Below are 21011 nucleotides of genomic sequence, written 5' to 3' on the forward strand. Positions count from 1 at the left end.
TTTTAAACAATTTTAATAATGCTTGTTTGCTTAGCATAGCAATTTAAAGCTTCCATTAACTTCTCAGCTCATAGTCTCATAACAGTCTATGTATCACAGGTATAATTATTTAACTAATGGCTCTGTATGCTCTCAAATGAATACCAAATATTCAAGATACGCTTAATTTTGTGGCTGGAATTCTTTTCTTCCTTCTCCTTTAGATGGCTGTGCATTTAAAATATTGAAGATTCTTTTAGGATATCAGCACAGTTGCATATTATGAGAAGATGGTGCCTGCCACTAATGCTATTTGCATAGTGCAACTAATTAAAACTTTCAGATACCCACTTTTCTCAAACATAGAAATTCACCATTCCTCTCAGGAATTCCTTTGGTGGTGAGGGTTGGGGGTGTGATATCTATTTGCCATATCTAGGCATTTTCATTCATAGAACATAGAACAGTACAGCACATTACAGGCCCTTCGGCCCACGATGTTGTGCCAACCGATTATCCTACTCTAAGATCAAAACTAACCTGCATACCCTTCATTTTACTATCATCCATGTGCCTATCCAAGAGTTGCTTAAATATCCCTAATGTATTTGACTCTACTACCACCTCTGGCAGTGCATTCCACGCACCCACAACTCTCTGTGTAAAGAACCTACCTCTGATATCTCCCCTATACCTTCCCCTAATCACCTTAAAATTATGCCCCCTCGTGATATTCATTTCCGCCCTGGGAAAATGTCTCTGGCTATCCAGTGTATCTATGCCTCCCATCATCTTGTACACCTCTATCAAGTCACTTCTCATCCTTCTTCACTCCAATGAGAAAAACTCTAGCTCCCTCAACCCTTCCTCATAAGACCTGCCCTCCAGTCCAGGCAACATCCTGGTAAATCTCGTCTACACCCTCTCTAAAGCTTCCACATCCTTCCTATAATGAGGCAACCAGAACTGAGCACAATATTCCAAGTGTGGTCTGACCAGGGTTTTATAGAGCTGCAGCATTATCTCGCAGCTCTTAAACTCAATCCCTCTGCCAATGAAAGCCAACACACCATACGCCTTCTTAACAACCCTATCAACTTGGGTGGCAACTTTGAGGGATCTATGGACGTGGACCCCAAGATCCCTCTGTTTCTACACACTGCCAAAAATCCTGCCATTAACCCTGTATCCTGCATTCAAATTCTACTATCACTCTCTGTCTTCTTTTGGACAGCCATTTCTGTATCCAGACAGCCAAATTTCCCTGAATCCATGCCTCCTTACTTTCTGAACGAGCCTACCATGGGGAACATTATCAAATGCCTTGCTAAAATCCATATACACCACATCCACTGCTCTACCTTCATCAATGCGTTTTGTCACATCCTCAAAGAATTCAATAAGGCTTATGAGGTATGACCTGCCCCTCACAAAGCCATGCTGACTATTTCTAATTAAATTGTGCTTTTCCAAATAATCATAAATACTATCTCTCAGAATCCTCTCCAATAATTTGCCCACCACAGAAGTAAGACTGACCGGTCTGTAATTTCCAGGATTATCCTTATTCCCTTTCTTGAACAAGGGAATAACATTTGCCACCCTCTAATCATCTGGTACTACTCCAGTGGACAGTGAGGATGCAAAGATCATTGCCAAAGGTGCAGCAATCTCTTCCTTTGCTTCCCATTGAAACCTTGGGTATATCCCGTCTGGCCCAGGGGACTTATCTATCCTCATGTTTTTCAAAGTTTCTAGCACATCCTCCTTCCTAACATCAACCTGTTCGAGCATATCAGCCTGTTTCACCCTGTCCTCACAAACGACAAGGTCCCTCTCACTAGTGAATACTGAAGTAAAGTTTTCATTAAGGACCTCCTCCACCTCCTCTGACTCCAGGCACAAGTTCCCCCCACTATCCCTGATTGGCCCTACCCTCACTCTGGCCATCCTCTTGTTCCTGACATAAGTATAGAATGCCTTGGGGTTTTCCTTAATCCTACCCGCATAGGCTTTTTCATGCCCTCTTCTAGCTCTTCTAAGTCCATTCTTCAGTTCCTTCCTGGCTACCTTGTAACCCTCTACAGCCCTGTCTGATCCTTGCTTCCTCAACCTTAAGTAAACTTCTTCTTCCTCTTGACCAGATGTTCCACATGTCTAATCATCCAAGGTTCCTTCACCTTACCATCCTTTCCTTGCCTCAGTGAGACAAACCTATTCAGCACTCACAGCAAGTGCTCTCTAAATAACCTCGACATTTCTGTCGCGCATTTCCCTGAGAACATCTATTCCCAATTTATGCTCCGCAGTTCCTGCTTAATAGCATTGTAATTTCCCCTCCCCCAACTGAATTCTTTCCCATACCGTCTGCTCCTATCCCTCTCCATGACTATAGTAAAGGTCAGGGAGTTGTGAGCACTATCACCAAAATGCTCTTTCACCGAGGACATCTGGCCTGGTTCGTTGCCAAGCACCAAATCCAAAATGGCCTTCCCTCTAGTTGCCCTATCTACATATTGAGTCTTAAAAATATTTGAAGACTCTGTATCTGCGGCCTTTTGAGTAAGGGAATTCCAATGACAGTAAGCCCTCAGAAAAAAAATGTTTCTTCATCTCTGCTTTAAAGCATAAGAAATAGGAGCAGGAGTAGGCCATCAGGCCCCTCGAGTCTGCTCTACCATTCAATAAGATCATGGCTAATCTTTTTGTGGACTAAGCTCCACTTACCTGGCCACTCACCATAAAACTTAATTCCTTTACTGTTCAAAAATCTATCTATCTTTGCCTTCAAAAACATTCAACAAAGTAGCCTCAACTGCTTCTCCGGGAAGGAGTTCCACTGATTAACAACCCTTTGGGAGAAGTTCCTTCTCAACTCAGTCCTAAATCTGCTCCCTCTTATTTTGAGGCTATGCCCTTTAGTTCTAATTTCATTTGCCAGTGGAAACAACCTCCCTTGATTCTGTCTTGTCTAATGCCTTCATAAATTTCTGTTTCTAAAAGAATCCCCCCTCATTCTTCTAAATTCCATTGAATATAGTCCCAGTCTACTTAATCTCTTCTCATAAACCCTTTGAACGCTGGAATGAACCTAGTGAACATCCTCTACATCCCCTCCAGTGCCAGTATACCGTTTCTCATGTAAGGAGACCAAAACTGTACACAGTAATTCACGTGTGCCCTCACCAGCACCCTATTCAGTTACTTTCATGAGGTCCTGGCCCCTCTATCTCTCCTTGGTTGCTGCTCACGTCCCTTCACCCACTGGAACTCTTGCTGCTGACCTCTCTCTTGCAAGGTCCTGGCCTCTCAATGTCCTGGCTTCCAATAGTTTTAAATGGGTGCCCCTTAGTTTTTGAAGTATAATCTGTAGTTCTAGATTCTCCCACGAAAGGAAATATCCTTTCAACATCGACACAGTAAAGTCCCCTCAGGATCTTGTATGTTTCAATCATTCTGTTTCTTATTGGTCTGGAAAACTCTCCATGGTCTTTACAAGCACTTTCAATATTTTTCATTACTTCAAGCTTCTAGGGGAAGGCTTAGTATTATTTTTGCTACTGCAATCTTTTTAACTGTCTGCTGCATTCACAGAAGCCTACTGCCTCTGTATGGTTTCAAGCAAATGTCAAATATTCAAGCTCCATTTAATTTTGTTGCGGGAATATTTTCTTCCTCCTTCAAATACTTGTGTATTTTGAAGCATTGAAGATTCTTTTAGGATATCAACACAGTTGCATATCATGAGAAAGCGGTGCCTGCCACTGATGCCATTTGCACAGTGCAACTAAATCAAATCTTCAGTGGGCCATTGCTTGTCATCTTGTAATTTTGATTTCAAAAAGAAATGTCTGGAATGTCCAGGTAGATTCAATCCTCCTTGCTGGTATCAATTTAGGCTGCTGATACCATGAAAGGAAGAATCTTCACACGTGTTTTGGCAGAAGTTAGGCTCAATTTTGACAAATGGTAAGAAATTAAATAGTTACAGGTATTTCCCCTATAACGCAATAGTTATGTTCTTTTGTGACCTCGCACTATAGAAAATCATCATAGAAAATCGCATTATAGGGAAATCGCTGTAGAAAATCGCTATATTGTACAGTAGAAAGTTTGTATTATCCATATAGCGTCCACTATTCATCAATCATGTTACAGCCAATTTGCATTCCCGAAACGGACATTATAGCAGAAATACCTGTACACTTAGATCTGTGATACATAGTCTCTCAATAGCCTATGACCTCAATTTAAGATGAACTACAAATTAGTACTTTAGCTACATTCTATTAACATCAAGCACAATCATTGAAGCACTAAACACCCTCTGGTAAACCCAAATGGAACTCATGGGATATGCACAGAGCTCTGGTTAGCTCCTCCCAGGAACAGTTCCTTACATCCTGATGAGTGGAGTTTATCACGTGGTTTCATTTAACCCCTACAGATACTAACTACCTTTATAACAAGTAAAGGTCATAGAAATTAATAAAGTTGCAGGCCACAAGACAAAGATATGATAAGACCAATTGATGGTAAAATTGGATAAGTCAAATCCCAGTGTGAAATGTGGTTTGTATGACGATGCTCTGGTTTTAAGAGGTGTACTTTGTCCTTTTTTTTGAAAAGAGGTTTTAAGGCAGCTGCTGAGCTGGCGATATAAACCCCATAAAGGAAAGAGTTTGAGAGGCCTTGTCTTTTTTCCTGAAGTAGGAAAAATGGAAGCAGCCTGATTAGGTGGGGCAAGCTCCTACAGAACCAGGATTTTTAGTTATTTTTCAGCAGTAGCAGCTGTTGCTGGGTTTGCAAGCTGCAGTACTTCTTTCCCTGCTACTGGGTTTTCTCTTGATGTTTTTTCTCTTGGACTGGAGAATTGCCTGTGAGACAATCTACTTTCTTGAATTTGCCTTTATCCAGGGTGCATTGTGGAATGTTACTATGTTGCAACAGTTACTGTTTAGTAGTTAACTAATCTATTGTTCTGTTAAGTTTTCCAATACGGTTGTTTATTCCAATCTCTTCTTTTGTATTTCAACTATAGTGTATGAATAAAGTGTGCTTTGCTTCAAATCTGGTAGCTTGACCAATCAAATTGCACCTGAAACAGAATGCCTGGCATTTGCCTTTCAAAATAAGAAAGTTAGGATCTAGGCTACCTTAATATATTTTGAGGGGGTTTGGTCTGGTCATAGAGATATACAGCACGGAAACAAACCCTTTGGTCCAACTCATCCATGCCGACCAAATACTCCAAATTAATCTAGTCCCATTTACCAGTATTTGCTTAATATCCGTTTCAAACCCTTCCTATTCATATACCCATCCAGATGCCTTTTAAATGTTGTAATTGTACCAGTCCCCACCACTTCCTTTGGCAGTTCATTCCATAAACACACCACCCTCTGCGTTGAAAATGTTGCCCCTTAGGTCTGCTTTAAATTTTTTCCCTCTTACCTTTTGGACTTCCCTACTCTGGGGAAAAGACCTTGGCTATTCACACCCGTCATGATATCAACCTTTACAAGGACATTCCTCAGCCTCACCTGTTCAGTCTTTCCCTATAGCTCAAACCCTCCAATCCTAGCAACATGCTTATAAATCTTTTCTGAACACTTCCGAGTTTCACAACCTCTTTCCCATAGCAGGGAGACCAGAATTGAACACAGTATTCCAAAAGTGGCCTAACCAATATCCTGTACAGCTGCAACATTACGTCTCAACTCCTATACTCGATGCACTGACCAATAAAGGCAAGCATACCAAACGCCCACGACACTTGATACATTTTATTTTTCATTTTGTTTACTTTGGAGACATATTCACAAGCTTCCAAGATACTTAAACAAAATAACAATTTTATAAAAACTACACTAAACATTAACTATTGAAAGATGTACTTAGAAAAGCATCAGATTTATCACTTATAACTCATCTTTACCCTGAAACATTCAGACATCAGTTAAGAATTACTGCCACTGCCAAGCTAAAACTTCTGGCTCAGGTAGGACAGCTGTAATCAAGTTTCTTTGTGAAAATCATTGCACATTCACTAGTCATTTTTCTCAGTTAATGTTACTCCTGGGTTCCTTAAATCAAACTGCTAACTCGTCCCACTAATAGTTATAGTGGGCTCCCTACACAAATGTCTTGAACAGGCTTTTTGGATGTCTTCCTTTTTGTAGCACCCTTACAGCCCTCTGCTTCTGCAGCTTTCTTCTTACTGACTTCTAAACACCCCAGGACCCTCCTCGACCCTGACTTCTTAGAGACTACAATAACAGCACCTCTGGTATAGGTCTCCTTCCTGTGCATGAAGCTATTTGTTTCCTCGTATCTCTCCTCACAAAACTCAAGTCAACAAACATGTGATTAATTATCTCCCCAAGTGGCTCAATGCTTAAATTAACTTACTGGAGATCTTGACAGATTTCCCTCTCCACCTTGTATGACAAAGAAAAGCTGCTTCGAATAGGTATTCATTTCTAGAATAGATAATATTGCCCCCGCAATGTCCATCCAGTGGGGCATGAAGGTAATTGTGCCTCATTGTTGGAAAATAGAGAAATTGCTTATCCATGATATATAAGTCAAAGCAGTAACATGTACCCATTTATTTACCTCCTGGTTCCTGGTATGTCGCAGTGTCTGATCTTCTAGCTCTAGCTCTGGGAGTATCTTTTCCATCTGAAATGGGTTTCAAAAGAAGTGAAGTTAGCATTAGGCAAGGCATATAGTAGATTTCCACACTACTTTTTATTGTTCAATATTGTAATCTATTTTAAATACAATTACTTGCATCCATTACATAAATAATGGGTCAAATTTTTAACTTGCCACTTGGGCATAAAGGTGGCAATTACAAACAATAAAATTGAAATGAAAATTAAATAATTTTACCTTAATTATCTATCCACAGCACCACTTTTGCACAAAAATCTACTCCAATATTACAAACTATTTCTAACTGTTCACAAGATATAGTTTGATCCTGAACAAGTATATGAACAGCTGAACGCATTGTCCCTGGTAGCTTAGATGCTTTTTTAATTAAATTGTTCAAAGATGATTTACACATACTTTAGAGCAGGTAAGGCTTGAACCCAGGCCTTGTAGCTCTGTTTAGGGCACTGCCAACTGCACCACAAGAGTCCCTTGTACACTGAGAACATAAGCCAGGTCCTATTGTTTTCTCCACTTGGTTAGATGAAATAAGAGCAGTTGCCAACTAGGTCCAGGTTTCAAACTTGATGGGGAAGTGCTCAGGAGGAGATAAAATACTTCTTCCAGACTAAGGCAGCTCCCTGCCTTCTCTTCATCTACATCTACCTACTGTTACCACAGCTGTTTCCATCTCCACCAATTCCTATTGTCACATTCTGCACACACCCCCTCCCCAAATTGCATTTGTTACTTCCCCCACCTTTCATATCTCTGCAATTTGAAATACATTCATAGCACTCTAACCTTATATGCATATCTTCAAACCACTTTCCTAGGCCACAACTAATACACTCAAATCTTCTTTATTGTACAAAAATTCACACTATGTGAGAGCAGAAGTTCTGAGCAAGTAAGACCATATGTCAGCACTGGGGGAGCAGATGCCTGTCAATGCGGATAGAGGATCTTGAAATTAACAAGGGTGCAAGTCACAAATCATGGTTTCAACAGACCTTACACTTATGCCTTTTCTTCACTGCTACATTTGCTTGTACACCTTGCATAACTTAAATTGCTTTGAGTAATCATATTCTTGTCAGATGGAAACTACTTCTCTCCAATGCCTGTCCAGTGGCTTATATAAAGGACAAAGAGCAGCACCTCCTTAAATATAGTTGACTGGAGAAGAGACCACTTGTAATCATTTAAAGCACTAACATATGCACTTTTTAAAGTTCTGATTCATGTCAACTTTCAGTATCTACTACCTTAGCTCTATATTTGAGTTGTTTCAATAGTGTATTTGGTGGGATATAATAAAATACTCTACGAGTTAAGTGATACTAATTAACAATTTTATTGGTTGTTTTGTGTATAAAACAGTGAATATATTACATGGCGAATTTATTGAGATAAATATAGGCATATACATTAGCAGTAAACATGTGTATATAGCAGTCAAAGCAGTATAATCTACTTTAATTTGCATGTCTTTAATACAGCTATGAGTGGATCTGTTAGCTTAATCTACTTTAGACATGCTCAATAAGTTTCATTGCCTCCTGCTCAACTGGGACTCCGATTTACAACGGCTGGTCTGGAGAACCCTAAGTTCCTGGCCTCATTCGCAATCCCAGACCAAGGTGAAGTCCTATGGGGCAATGTCCCCAATATTAATACTCATTTGAATCAAAGATGGCATGCTGTATCATCATTCTGTGGTACTTTCTCAGACATTCCAATACACAGAAAAACACCTTCAGGTAGATCCATGTGGTGGCCAAATAGGACAATTCACACAACAGTGCAGTATCACATGGTCATTCTTCAGTCAAAAGAAGCAGCTTTCACATTCGGCCTATTTCCCATGTACTTTTCCACTTTATTCAATTGCTTGTTGTTGTGTCCAATTAACCCTTAACAATTAATCCTTGATCTGGTTTGAACATAATTTTTAATTTTTTAATTTTTTAATTTTTTAATTTTAATTTTTAATTTTAAGAGTATATTTTCAATCTGAAATATGTTCTGGATGAAGTGTAATTAGCATTGTTAGACAAAATTGTTCTCTCTGCTTATATTATTCAGTTTTGAATTCAATAGCAATAACAATAACTCATCAATTACTGCAAGTAATGTCAGATTTTCAAGATGCCATTCTTAGAATCATAGAATCTCTATACTGCAGAAAGAGGCCATTTGGCCTGTCAAGTCTGCACTGGCCCTCAGAGCATCCCGCCCTATCCCTGTGTTGCGAAGTTGGGTACAGTATTTGATGCTTGTAAAATGATAGGGGAAAAGTGCTAGTCCATTTAAAAGATGATGTGTTTTTTCTAGGCTAGGAGATTTAAAAAATATGCAGATGCACAGACAGCTCCTGGAATTGAAACATTGTATCAAAAGGCTGTGTGGTTAACCACCCAGTCAGTAGTTTGTTTATGTAACCAGTTTGAATATCAGCCAATTAATTTAAACCAGGCATTTAGAAACTAAAAACCAATTAAATTTAAATGTGATGGTTTGACAACCTAGGACCAATTCTATTGTAAGAAATTAATAGGTCATCAAGGGTACAAAAGAAGAGGGCATTTGAAAATCAGTGTGAGAGTCAACTGTCATCTGCCAAGTGAACAGCTCTCAGCTTTAAAAGAATGAATCACTGGTTCTCACAGAATTCTTTAAGCTGTCAGAAAACCATCATCTGAACTAAAGGTACAGCAGCACTCATAGCTAATATTCCTGACACAACAATTCGATGGAGAAAGGTGTTCCTGACAGAGGATCAGCAGAGAGGGTGTGGAGCATTCCGGAAGATGTATCCTGGCTGTAATTTGGAGAAATTAAGGTTTAATTTTTTTTTTACTTTAGTTTATATAAATGGGATTTGTATTTATTGGAACAGCATACCGTTAGAATTTTGGTTTATTTGGAATTCGTTAGCAGTTAAGGGGGAATTGTTCGGTTTGTTAGTAGTTCTGTTATTTTGCTCACTGTCAGAGTTAGATAAATAAATTGTTACTTGTTGTTTATAGAGTGAAAGGATTTTATTTTATTTAACCACTCCTTTATAACAGAAGGAAGGTGACAGGCAGGTGATACCACCTTTCATACGTCCTTTAATAGATTTTGACATGAGGCTAGCATCTCTGGGTGTTTTGGTCTTAGTTAAGATCATAAGACCATAAGACATAGGACAGAAATTAGGCCATTTGGCCCATCGAATCTGCTCCGCCATTCAATCATGGCTGATAAGTTTCTCAACCCCATTCTCCCGCTTTCTCCCCATAACCTTTGATCCCCTTGATAATCAAGAACCTATCTATCTCAGTCTTAAATGTGCTCTATGGCTTGGTCTCCACAGCCTTCTGTGGCAGTGAATTCCATTGATTCAAACACTCTCTGGCTGAAGAATTTTCTCCTTATCTCTGTTCTAAAAGGTCTTCCCTTTATTCTAAGGATGTGCCCTCGGGTCCTAGTTTCTCCTACCAATGGAAGCATCTTCCCAACATCCACTTTGTCCAGGCCATTCAGGATTCTGTAAGTTTCAATTAGATCCCCTCTCATCCTTCTAAACTCCAATGAATATAGTCCCAGAGTACTCAAACGTTCCTCATATGTTAAGCTTTCCATTCCTGGGGCCATTCTCGTGAACCTCCTCTGAACCCGCTCCAGGGCCAGTACATCCTTCCTGAGATATGAGGCCCAAAACTGCACACAATACTCCAAATGTGGCCTGACCCGAGCCTTATAAAGCCTCAGTAGTACATCCCTGCTATTATATTCAAGTCCTCTCAAAATAAATGCCAACATTGCATTTGCCTTCCTGACTACTGACTCAACCTGCAAGTTTATTTTGAGAGAATCCTGGACTAGAACTCCCAAGTCTCTTTGGACTTCAGACTTCTGAATTTTCTCCCCATTTAGAAAATAGTCCATGCTTTTATTCTTCTTACCAAAGTGCATGACCTCACACTTTCCCACGTTGTACTTCATCTGCCACTTCTTTGCCCAGTCTCCTAACCTGTCCAGATCCTTCTGCAGCCTCCCTACCTCCTCAGTACTACCTGTCCCTCCACCTATCTTTGTAACGTCTGCAAACTTAGCCAGAATGCCCACAGTTCCTTCATCTAGATCATTAATATAAAGTGAAAAGTTGTGGTCCCAACACTGACCCTTGTGGAACACCACTTGTCACCAGCTGCCATCCTGAGAAAGACCCTTTTGTCCCCACTCTCTGCTTTCTGCCAGACAGACAATCTTCTATCCATGCTAGCACCTTGCCTCTAGCACCATGGGCCCTTATTTTACTCAGCAGCGTTCTGTGTGGCAACTTGTCAAAAGCCTTCATAACATCCATTGGCTCTCCTTGGTCTACCCTGCTCGTTACTTCATCAAAGAATTCCAGCAGATTTATCAGGCATGACCTCCCCTTGATGAAACCATGCTGACTTTGCCCTAGTTTACCATACACTTCCAAACATTCAGAAATCTCATCCTTCACAATGGACTCCAAAATCTTACCCACGACTGAGATTAGGCTAATCGGCCTGTAATTTTCTGTCTTTTGCCTTACTCCCTTTTTAAACAGAAGTGTCAAGGTGAAAGACCTCAGGTGTTTTCATTGTAATAAGGTGGGACACACAAAGTCACAGTGCTGGTGGTTTAAGAGAGGCACTGGGAAAAAGGATGTAGTAAAAGAGGCTAAACCAGTGGGATTATTTGAGGTAGTGAAGGAAATCTCAAGAGAAGTCAATAGCTGCAGGAGAGTGCATAGCCTAGTCATGGGTTTAATGGTAAGATAGTGCTCAATCTCGTCAAAGACTTCACCTCTTTGGGTAAGGTTTACTCAAGTAGAATAGGGGGATTAGGTAAAGAAATAAAATTATTGCGAGATACAGGAGCTGGTCATTTTTTAATAATAAGAGATAACAATATTTGCACTTCTTCTGAAATGCTGCCCAAGACAGTGGTAATCTGTGCAATATGTGGACAGAGAATTAGTGTTCCCCTGTGTAAGATAGGGCTAGAAAGTCCAATCAAGGCTGGGGAAGTGACAATGGGAGTGATTGAAAGAGTGGCTATTCCAGGAATACAGTTTGTTTTTGGAAACAATATATCCGGATCAAAGGTGGGAATGATGCTCATTGCAGCAGAGAGGCAGAAAGAAAACTAGGGAACGGAGGAGTTAGAAGAAAAATAACCTGGAATTTTTCCGGACTGTGCGGTGACAAGATCCTGCAGCCATAAAATAAAACAAGAAGGGAAAACAAAAGAGAAAGTTGAACCAGTTGAGGTCCAGTTAGCTGACTCCCTATTCAATAAAATGGTAAAGGAAAATCCTGAGCAGGTGGAGGATCAGGCAGAGGTGTTTAGTTCTGAAAGATTAATGGACCATACAACAAAAAGATGAGACGGTAAAAGATTTATATTGTAAAGCCGACTCAGAAAAGGAATCAGAGTGTATTCCAGAATGTAATTACCTTAATGATACAATCCTAAGTGGGAAGTGGAGACCTTGGCAGGTTAGTGCAGAGGAGAAATAGGCAGGCGTTCACTAGATTGTGTTGCCAATACAGACAGGAAGTATTGTGGGTAGCACATGTATTACCTGTAGGAAGTCATCTAGGAGTGAGAGAGACTCAAGCTGAGATACAGAAGCATCTATAGGCCTGGATTACAGAAAGATTTGGTTGAATTTTACCGCACTTGTCTTGAGTGTCAGATGTTAAGAAAGCCACAGGCAATAATAAAACCAGTGTCTTTAATGCCAATTCCTGCATTTCAATAACTTTTCATGCGGATTATGATTGATTGTGCAGATCCCCTCCCTAAAACCAAAAGTGGATACCAGTATTTGCTAACCATAATGGATGTGTCTACCAGATTTCTGGAGGCAATTCCATCATGGAATATCAAGGCAAAAACAGTTGTGGAGGTGTTGCTTGCTTTCCTTACCCATTATGGACTACTCAGGGAGATTCAATCAAACTAAGGGTACAATTTTACTGCCAAACTGTTTAAGGAGGTCATGGATAGCTTCAGCATCCAGCACTTTAAATCAAGTTCATATCATCCTGAATCCCAGGGACCATTGGAAAGGTGGCATCATACCCTTAAGACAATGCTGACGGCTTATTGCCAGGATTACTCAAATGATTGGGATAAAGGTATCCTATTTATATTGTTTACTAATAGAGATGCTCCAAATGAATTGATTCAGTTTATTATTTGAATTGATATTCAGATATGAAGTAAGAGGGCCTTTAAAATTAATTAAGGAAAAGTTGATAGATCTGAAGTCAGAGATCTCACAATTGGATTATGTATCTGAGGTGAGAGAAAGATTAGCCAGAGTAGGTGAATTAGCTAGACAACACTTCAAGGTGGCACAGCATCTAGTGAAGCAAGAAGCAAATTAAAAAATCTAAAATTTGTACATTTGCCTGTGGGGATAAAGTATTGATGTAGTTACCAGTGGTAGGAATCCCTTCAAAGCAAGGTTTGGTGGTCCCTGTCAGACTGAGAAGAAGTCAAGTCAGATGAATTATCTAGTAAAGATGCCAGATAGGAAAAAAAAATTATTGGGTATGTCATGTGAACATGCTGAAACCTTAGTATGACAAGGAAAGGGAATTGGAGAAACAGATATTAGTTACTGCCGCTCAGAGTGAGGAATCAAATCCAGATGATTTGGATTTTGATGTGCCTCAGAATAAATTGAATAACAAGGAAGTCTTTAAAAAATGGAATAAGATAGTAAGCTATCTGACTCAGGAACAGAGAATTGAATTGAAAGACTTGTTGCAGTGCTATGAGGACATATGTAGAAATAGAATGGGGAGAACTAATATCATAGTACATAAGGCTGACACAGGGAATGCTGTTCCGATAAAACAACACCCCTACAGGCTTAATCCTCTCAAAGCAGCATAGGTACAGAAGGAAGTGGACGCAATGCTCCAAGACGACATCACTGAGCCAAGTCAGAGTGAGTAGAGTTCGCCGATCGTGTTGGTTCCCAAACCCGATGGTACTCAACGATTCTGCGTAGATTATCGGAAGTCAATGCTGTGATTAAATCAGACTCCTACCCAATTCCAAGGCTGGAGGACTGTGTAGAAAAAGTTGGACAAGCCACTTGCATCACAAAGTTGGACTTAGTTACTGGCAAGTACCTTTGTCACAGACAGCGAAAGATGTTTCTGCATTTGTAACCCCAAATGGGTGTAGCATTGTAAAATAATGCCCTTTAGAATGAAGAATGCACCAGTCACATTGCAAAGACTTATGAACAGAGTTGTGGCAGGATTGACTAATTGTGCCATCTATATAGATGACTTAGTGATCTTTAGCCATTTGTGAAAAGATCACTAAGTCATCTATATAGGTAGCACAATTAGTGATCTGTGGATAAGATCACTTGGCGCATTTGGCAGAGCTTTTTGAGACGCTACAGAAGGCAAAGTTGGTCATAAATTTGAAGGTGCTACGATTTTTGCAACTGAGTGAATTCTACGGGAAATTTGTACCAAGCATTAGTAGCGTGGTGGCATCACTGGCGGATTTGTTGAAGAACACAAAATTTTGGTGGACAGAACAATACCAGAAGGCATTTGAGAATTTAAAAGCAGTGTTAGCCACCGCACCGGTTTTAGCCATGTCAAGTTTCTTGAAACCCTTTAAAGTCGCCATCGACGCGAGCAATGTAGGGGATGGGGCTGTTTTGTTACAGGAGGATGATTGTGGAATTGAAAGGCTATTTGGTTATTTTTCCAAGAACCTCAATATCCACCAGAGAAAATATTCGACTGTTGCAAAAGAATTATTGAGTTTGGTACTGGCCTTACAGCATTTTAATGCTCATGTTGCAAACAATGTATTGGAGATGGTTGTGTACACTGATCGCAGCACGTTGACATTTTTGGAGAGATTTAAGCACAAGAACACCAGACTATTTCATTGGAGTCTTATGTTACAAGCATTTAATTCACAGACTGTACATGTTGCAGGTTGTGAAAATGTTATTGCAGATGCATTATTGCAGGTTTAAAAGGAAAATGTGTACATAAGGTAGGAATGGTAGTGTTCAATGTTACATATGTATATAGAATTAGTATGAAATGTGTAACTCTAGATTAATGACCTGTGGATCTAGTAATAATGGCATTAAGATTTAGAGAAAAATAATAAAGCCATCTTTTCATCATGATGGCTCATTTTTTCTTAAGGGCTGTGATATTGCTAAGTTGGCTAAATTATTTGATGTTTGTAAGATGATAGGGGGAAGAGTGTGTGGTCCCTTTAAAAGATGTGTTTTTTTCTGGGATTGGAGATTTAAAAAAATGTGGTTTTAGGGAGGGGATCTCCACAATCAATCATAATCCGCATGAGCAGAGTTCCTGGAATTGAAGCATTGTATCAAAAGGCTGTGTGGTTAACCACTCCCAGTCAGTAGTTTGTTTAGGTAACCAGTTTGAATATCAGCCAATTAATTTAAACCAGGCACTTAGAAACTAAAAACCAATTAGATTTAATTCTAATGGTTTGACAACCTATGACCAATCATATTTTAAGAAATTAATACGCCATCAAGGGTGTAAAAGAAGAGGGCATATGAAAATCAGTGTGGGAATCAACTATCACCTGCCAAGAGAACAGCTCTCAGCTATAAAAGGCAGAATCACTGGTTCTCACAGAATTCCCAAAAGTCTCAGCAGGTGTTCCTGACTAAGGATCAGTGGAGAGGGCATGGAACATTAGGAAAATGTATCCTGGCTGTAATTCTGAGAAATTGTTTTAATTTATTTTTTATTATTTTGGTTTATATAAGTGGGACTTTGTATTTATTGGAACAGCATACCATTAGAATTTTGTTGTATTCATAATTAGTTAGTAGTTAAGGGGAAATTGTTTCGTTTGTGAGTAATTCTGTTAATTTGCTCACTGTTAGAGTTAGATAAATTGTTACTTGTTGATTATAGAGTGAGTGAAAGGATTTTATTTTATTTAACCATTCCTCTACAACAGATTGGGAGGTGAGAGGCAGGTTATACCACTTTTCACACTTCCTTTAACAGATTATGAGATGAGGCCAGCTTCTCTGGGTGATTTAGATTTAGTTATCAGAGCAGAGAGGTCTACCTCTGCTTCATAACACCAGTAATTGTAGATTTACAATGGCTAATCCACATAGACTGCACACTATATGGGGCAATTTAGCATGGGCAATCCACCTAACCTGTACATCTTTGGATTGTGGGAGGAAAGAAAAACCAGAGCACCCAGTGAAAACCCAATCAGACACTGAGAGAATGTGCAAACTCCATACAGACAATGACCGAATGCTGGAATTGAACTTGGGCCTCTGGCACTGTGAGGTAGCAGTGTTAACCACTGAGACAACACTATACACATGCATGGAATTGAATACTTTTAGAACAACTGTCCCATCCATAACACTAGTTCTACATGAAAATCTATTCTAATTTATTAAAATAACTTTTCAACTCTTGGAAGAAAGATTTAGTTTGATCCTGAATAAGTGCATGAACAACTGAATGCAATTTACATGAACTTTTTGATTAAGATGGGGTCTCTTGTGCAATGGTAGTGTCCCTACCTCAGGATCAGAAATCCAAGTTTCGGATCCCACCTGCTCCCGAGGTGTCCAATAACATCCCTAAACAGGTTGACTATAACATACCTTAATTCAAGCAAGGACCAAGTCCTATTATTTTCCTTTCTTAATTAAATTAGAAGAGGTCAGTTCTCATTAATACCAGGGTATAAATTTGGCTGCTCAACTGGCAAGGAAGTGTTGAGATGAGGGGAGGCAAAGAATTTCTTCTTGACTGAAGCAGTTACACATTTCCAAGACAACAAGGTGCAGGGCTGGATGAACACAGCAGGCCAAGCAGCATCAAGCCCTCCTTTTCAACTTCCTTCACCCACATTTTTACATACTGTTAACAATTGCAATCCATCTCCACCTGCTGCTCCTGATATAGTCCACACGCCTACAATTATTCTGTCATTTCTCTCACCTCCCATATCTTCAATTTGTCACACATTCATAGTACCCTAACCTTACATGCAAATCTTTTTCTTTTTAGGCCACCGTTAACATTCTTGCTTTTTTTATGGTACAAGTTGGTAAACAAAATGTGGGACACAGAACATCCAAGTAGTCAGGCAACATGAGGTCCCCATTGGAGGAGTGAATGCTGACTACTGTTGGTAGATAGCATGGAAAGTAACAAGGCTACAGGACACAAATTACAGGGTACTTGCAGGTTTTACCCTCAATCCTCTTCTCACAGCTATCTCTTCTCAGACATCTTGATTGGCAAAGTGGAGCTGTGGTGTCCTGCCATTCATTTGTAGGATAAATAGTACTACTCTCAAATGTCCATCTAGAGGCACATGTGAAGGATACACAAAAATATCTCCTTGAATATAATAAATTGGTTACCAATTAGAGATTGCTGTAAATTATTTGTAATTAATATGCACCAACATCGACACTTTTTTTGTACCTTTTTGGTCATAAAGGTTAGGATTTGATATTCTAACTGTGCAGGAGTACCTTCTGCATCTGAAATATGTTTTTGTTGTAGTTTAACTACTATTAGGAAGTCACAGAAACAAAGCTTATTATCTATTTTTGTCAAATTTCTCAATGAAAACAACTGTTAATACAGTTGCTTGATAAATGTGACTGATCAGAGAGTTTTAACTTGAAACTCAGGGATAAAATGAGCAATGAAGGCCTTTATCCATGATTAAAAAATGAAGAAATTAATTCAAGTGAAAATTGGATACTTTTGAGAATGGGTGTACCATCCATAATGGCACTTTTATATGAAAAGAGATTATTTTTAAATATTCCACCTCTTTGCATTAAGATTAGTTTGCTGAACATATGTGTAAACTGGGATGAATGTATTGTTGTTGGGCTGCATTTTCCCAAAGCCTTCCCAGTTTTTGGGAGTTTCAAGGAGGGTTTCTCTCTGAGTTATCTCATACAATTCCCCATTGGTCATCTCATTATGTCAGATATCCCTAATATCAGGGTGGATGAGATGGTGGGCAAAGGTCGTTTTATTCCATAAGACTGCCAGTGAAGATCATGGCACCAGATGCTGCCAGTCTGAAGTTGCCACCTGGACCAGTGTGGTGACAATGGGTACCCGTCCTTTGTGCAAAACAGGATACAGCAGCATTTCAATGCAAGGTGTTGGTGCACTCCAAAGTGGTGAACTGCAAGTGAGTTAGAAATGTGCTATGAGGATGTGGTGAGACTGGTGCATATCCTAATGCCAACTGCTTAGGCATGTTATGACACATTTGTACAATAATTAGGATTTATGGCTCTGGGTTTTTTTTAGGTGATGTAAGGACTAGTCCTATTGATAACCCTTTTTAATTTGATTTAAGAACCTAGCTGCATGTACAACCCAGGCAACTAATTTGCTGCAGTCCTGATGGGAAAGCATTGAGGTGAGGAGAACCAGAACTGCATTTTAATTAAGGGAGCTCTGTGCACTCAAGCGTTCTCGCCATGTTTCTTTTGACACGTCTCTAATGAATGCAATCTTATTTCAATTCATCTCTAACTGCCACTGATGTCACATTCTGCACCTCCAAAAGTTGCTTATTTATTTCTTCACCCCCCCATCTCTCCAATTTGTCTCCAACAGTTTTACCCTAGCCTTACATGTACACCATCAAATAATCTCCCCAGGGCACCAGTAACACACTTCCTTTTTCTTTGTGCAGTACGAATTGGTACACACAGAACTATTCCATACACAACACTTGTTTTACACTGAAATCTTTTCCAGTATTACAAAAAAAAATCCCCTTTTCCAGAAGGATTGGCTCAGATTTGAATATGTGTCAAATTGGATGAGCACATATTGTATCTGCCTGTTTATGCAGATTCAAGGACTATATAATAATTCGTTTCCCTACCACACTAAAATTAAAATAATTAGATTAGATTTTATTGTCATGTGTACTCAAGTACTGAAGTACAGTGAAAAGTTTATACTGTCGCCGCACATGGCGCCATCTTGGTACCATCATAGAACATAAAACATAGAACAGTGCAGCACTGTACAGGCCCTTCGGCCCACAATGTTATGCCAACCTATTATCCTACTAAGATCAAACTACCCTGCATACCCTACATTTCACTATCCTCCATGTGCCTATCCAAAAGTCGCTGAAAAGTCTCTAAAGTATCTGACTCCACTACCACTGCCGGAAGCGCATTCCACACACCCACCACTCTCTGTGTAAAGATCCTACCTCTGACATTTCCCCTATACCTTCCTCCAATGACCTTAAAATTATGCCCCCTCGTAATAGTCATTTCTGCCCTGGGAAAAAGTCTCTGGCTATCCACTCTATCTATGCCTTTCATCATCTTGTACACCTCTATCAAGTCATCTCTCATCTTTCTTTGCTCCAATGAGAAAAGCCCTAGCTCCCTCAACCTTTCCTCATAAGACCTGCCCTCCAGTCCAGGCAGCATCCTGGTAAATCTCCTCTGCACCCTCTCGAAAGCTTCCACACCTTTCCTATAATGAGGTGACCAGAACCGAACACAATATTCCAAGTGTAGTCTAACTAGAGTTTTATAGAGCTGCAGCATAACCTCGCAGCTCTTAAATTCAATTCCCCTGCCAATAAAAGCCATTGTGGTACAAAAAAAGGTTAGGTACAAAGTTGTAAGAAAAACGACAGTTAAAAAGTTAAGCATCACTTCATAGAATTGTACAAAAATAGAGAAATAGGTAATAGTTTACATTAAAGTCTATTGCAGTTGAAACTAGGAAAATGAAGAAATAAGTTAAGTTCTAAAATCTTTGAGTCTCCCGCTTATCTCGCTCTGCTGTCCTCGCCGCTGCAGATACTGTCACTGCTACTGAAACTGCCGACTCTCCAATCTCCGCTGGTGCCTCAGGAATATGCCCAGCAGGATCCACTCACGTGCTGAGCCAAGATACCACCACGAGCCACCAAGAGACCAGCCAACATACCACTAAGAGACCAAGCTGACAGCCGCCGAGAGGCCAAGCCGAGAACTGCCACAAGCCGCCAAGAGGCCAGGCCAGGACCCACTGAGAGACCAAAGGGGGAAGAAAAGGTGGGAGGAAGAAGGAGCGTAGAAGCTCCAGTTGGAGCATTCTACTCCACTGCTATCTTGACCGGAAAGAAGCAGCTCAGTACTAGTCAGACTTCTAACTTGGCTAGTTCACCTTATGGGCCGTTAGGCCCAGGTGAGAAAAGGTGACTCAATTTCCCTTCTTTTTAACATGCCCTTGTAGTCACAACAAAGATTTAAGTTCTTTTTAGCATGTGGCTTTAAATTTTGCCCAATTACAATGTATTTTGCTGTATTTTGATTAAGGCAGCTCTGCACACTCAAGCTTTCTTCCAACAAAGCTGTTTCAAATGCAACCTTATTCCAATCCACCTTCACTTGCCACTACTGTCACATTCTGTACCTCCAACCATTTCTCATTTATTTCACTTCTTCACTTCCCATATCTCTCCAATTTGTCTCAACAGTTTTATTCTAGCCTTGCATGTACACCCTCAAATAATCTCCCCAGGCCTCCAGTAACACACTTCCTTTTTTTGTGTGGCGGAGGTGGGGGACTGGTACAAATTGGTACACTGAGAACTTATGAATACCTGCATCTAATCGTGGAGTAGATTTTTGCAATTATTAACAGAAGGTATAGGAATTTACAAAGTTGCAGGCCACAACCACATTTATTTTTAAAATCTAATCCTTTTTTTTCTCTCTCACTGGTATCCTTCCCTTTACATTCTGCATCACAAATTAAACTGCTCTGAGAAGGCATCGATTTACAGGAGAAAAAGTACTGCTCTCCAATGTTCATCCAGGTGCAATTATAAAGGACACAAAGCAGTGCCTCTTTGAAGATAATTGAATACACTGGAAAAGAAGTTGTTTATTAATGATACTTAATTGAAAGCACGAATATACAACTGTTTTATTTACCTTTGTATTCATAAGGTTCAGAATCTGATACTCTAGATGTGTTTTTCAGTGTAATTCGCGTGTCTGAAACATGTTTCACAAGTAGTATAATTAGCATCATGTAAGGTGTTTGTAAAGACATCTTTCTTTGCTTTTATGTAGGTTTAGTTTTTTTTAGTTCACTTCATCAGTGGTAATAACTCTTTAAATAAAAGAAAAGGCTACAAATGCTTGAAATCTGAAATGAAAACAACATGCTGGTGAAACTCAGGTCAATCTTGCCCAATTAAAGTGTCCTTTTATGTATTCACATCAAACAATAAGGTAAAGTAATTAAAAAGTTTTGAGTTGAGAA

General features: G+C 39.7%; 1 protein-coding gene across 1 annotated transcript in view; it reads right to left on the reverse strand.

Annotated features, from left to right (window-relative positions):
* LOC125485978 overlaps positions 1 to 20740 on the reverse strand; it is a 95559-nt gene extending 74819 nt beyond the window's left edge. Inside the window, exons 1-2 of the mRNA XM_048611640.1 lie at positions 20678 to 20740; positions 6598 to 6663 (exon numbers count right to left, since the gene is read on the reverse strand). Of these exons, the coding sequence (XP_048467597.1) occupies positions 6598 to 6663; positions 20678 to 20689 (78 nt within the window). The 5' untranslated portion in view covers positions 20690 to 20740. The remainder of the gene's footprint in view (positions 1 to 6597; positions 6664 to 20677) is intronic.
* Positions 20741 to 21011: the final 271 nt, after the last annotated feature.

Source organism: Rhincodon typus, chromosome 24 (assembly GCF_021869965.1).
Source record: "Rhincodon typus isolate 14 chromosome 24, sRhiTyp1.1, whole genome shotgun sequence".
In the NCBI taxonomy this organism is placed as follows: Eukaryota; Metazoa; Chordata; class Chondrichthyes; order Orectolobiformes; family Rhincodontidae; genus Rhincodon; species Rhincodon typus.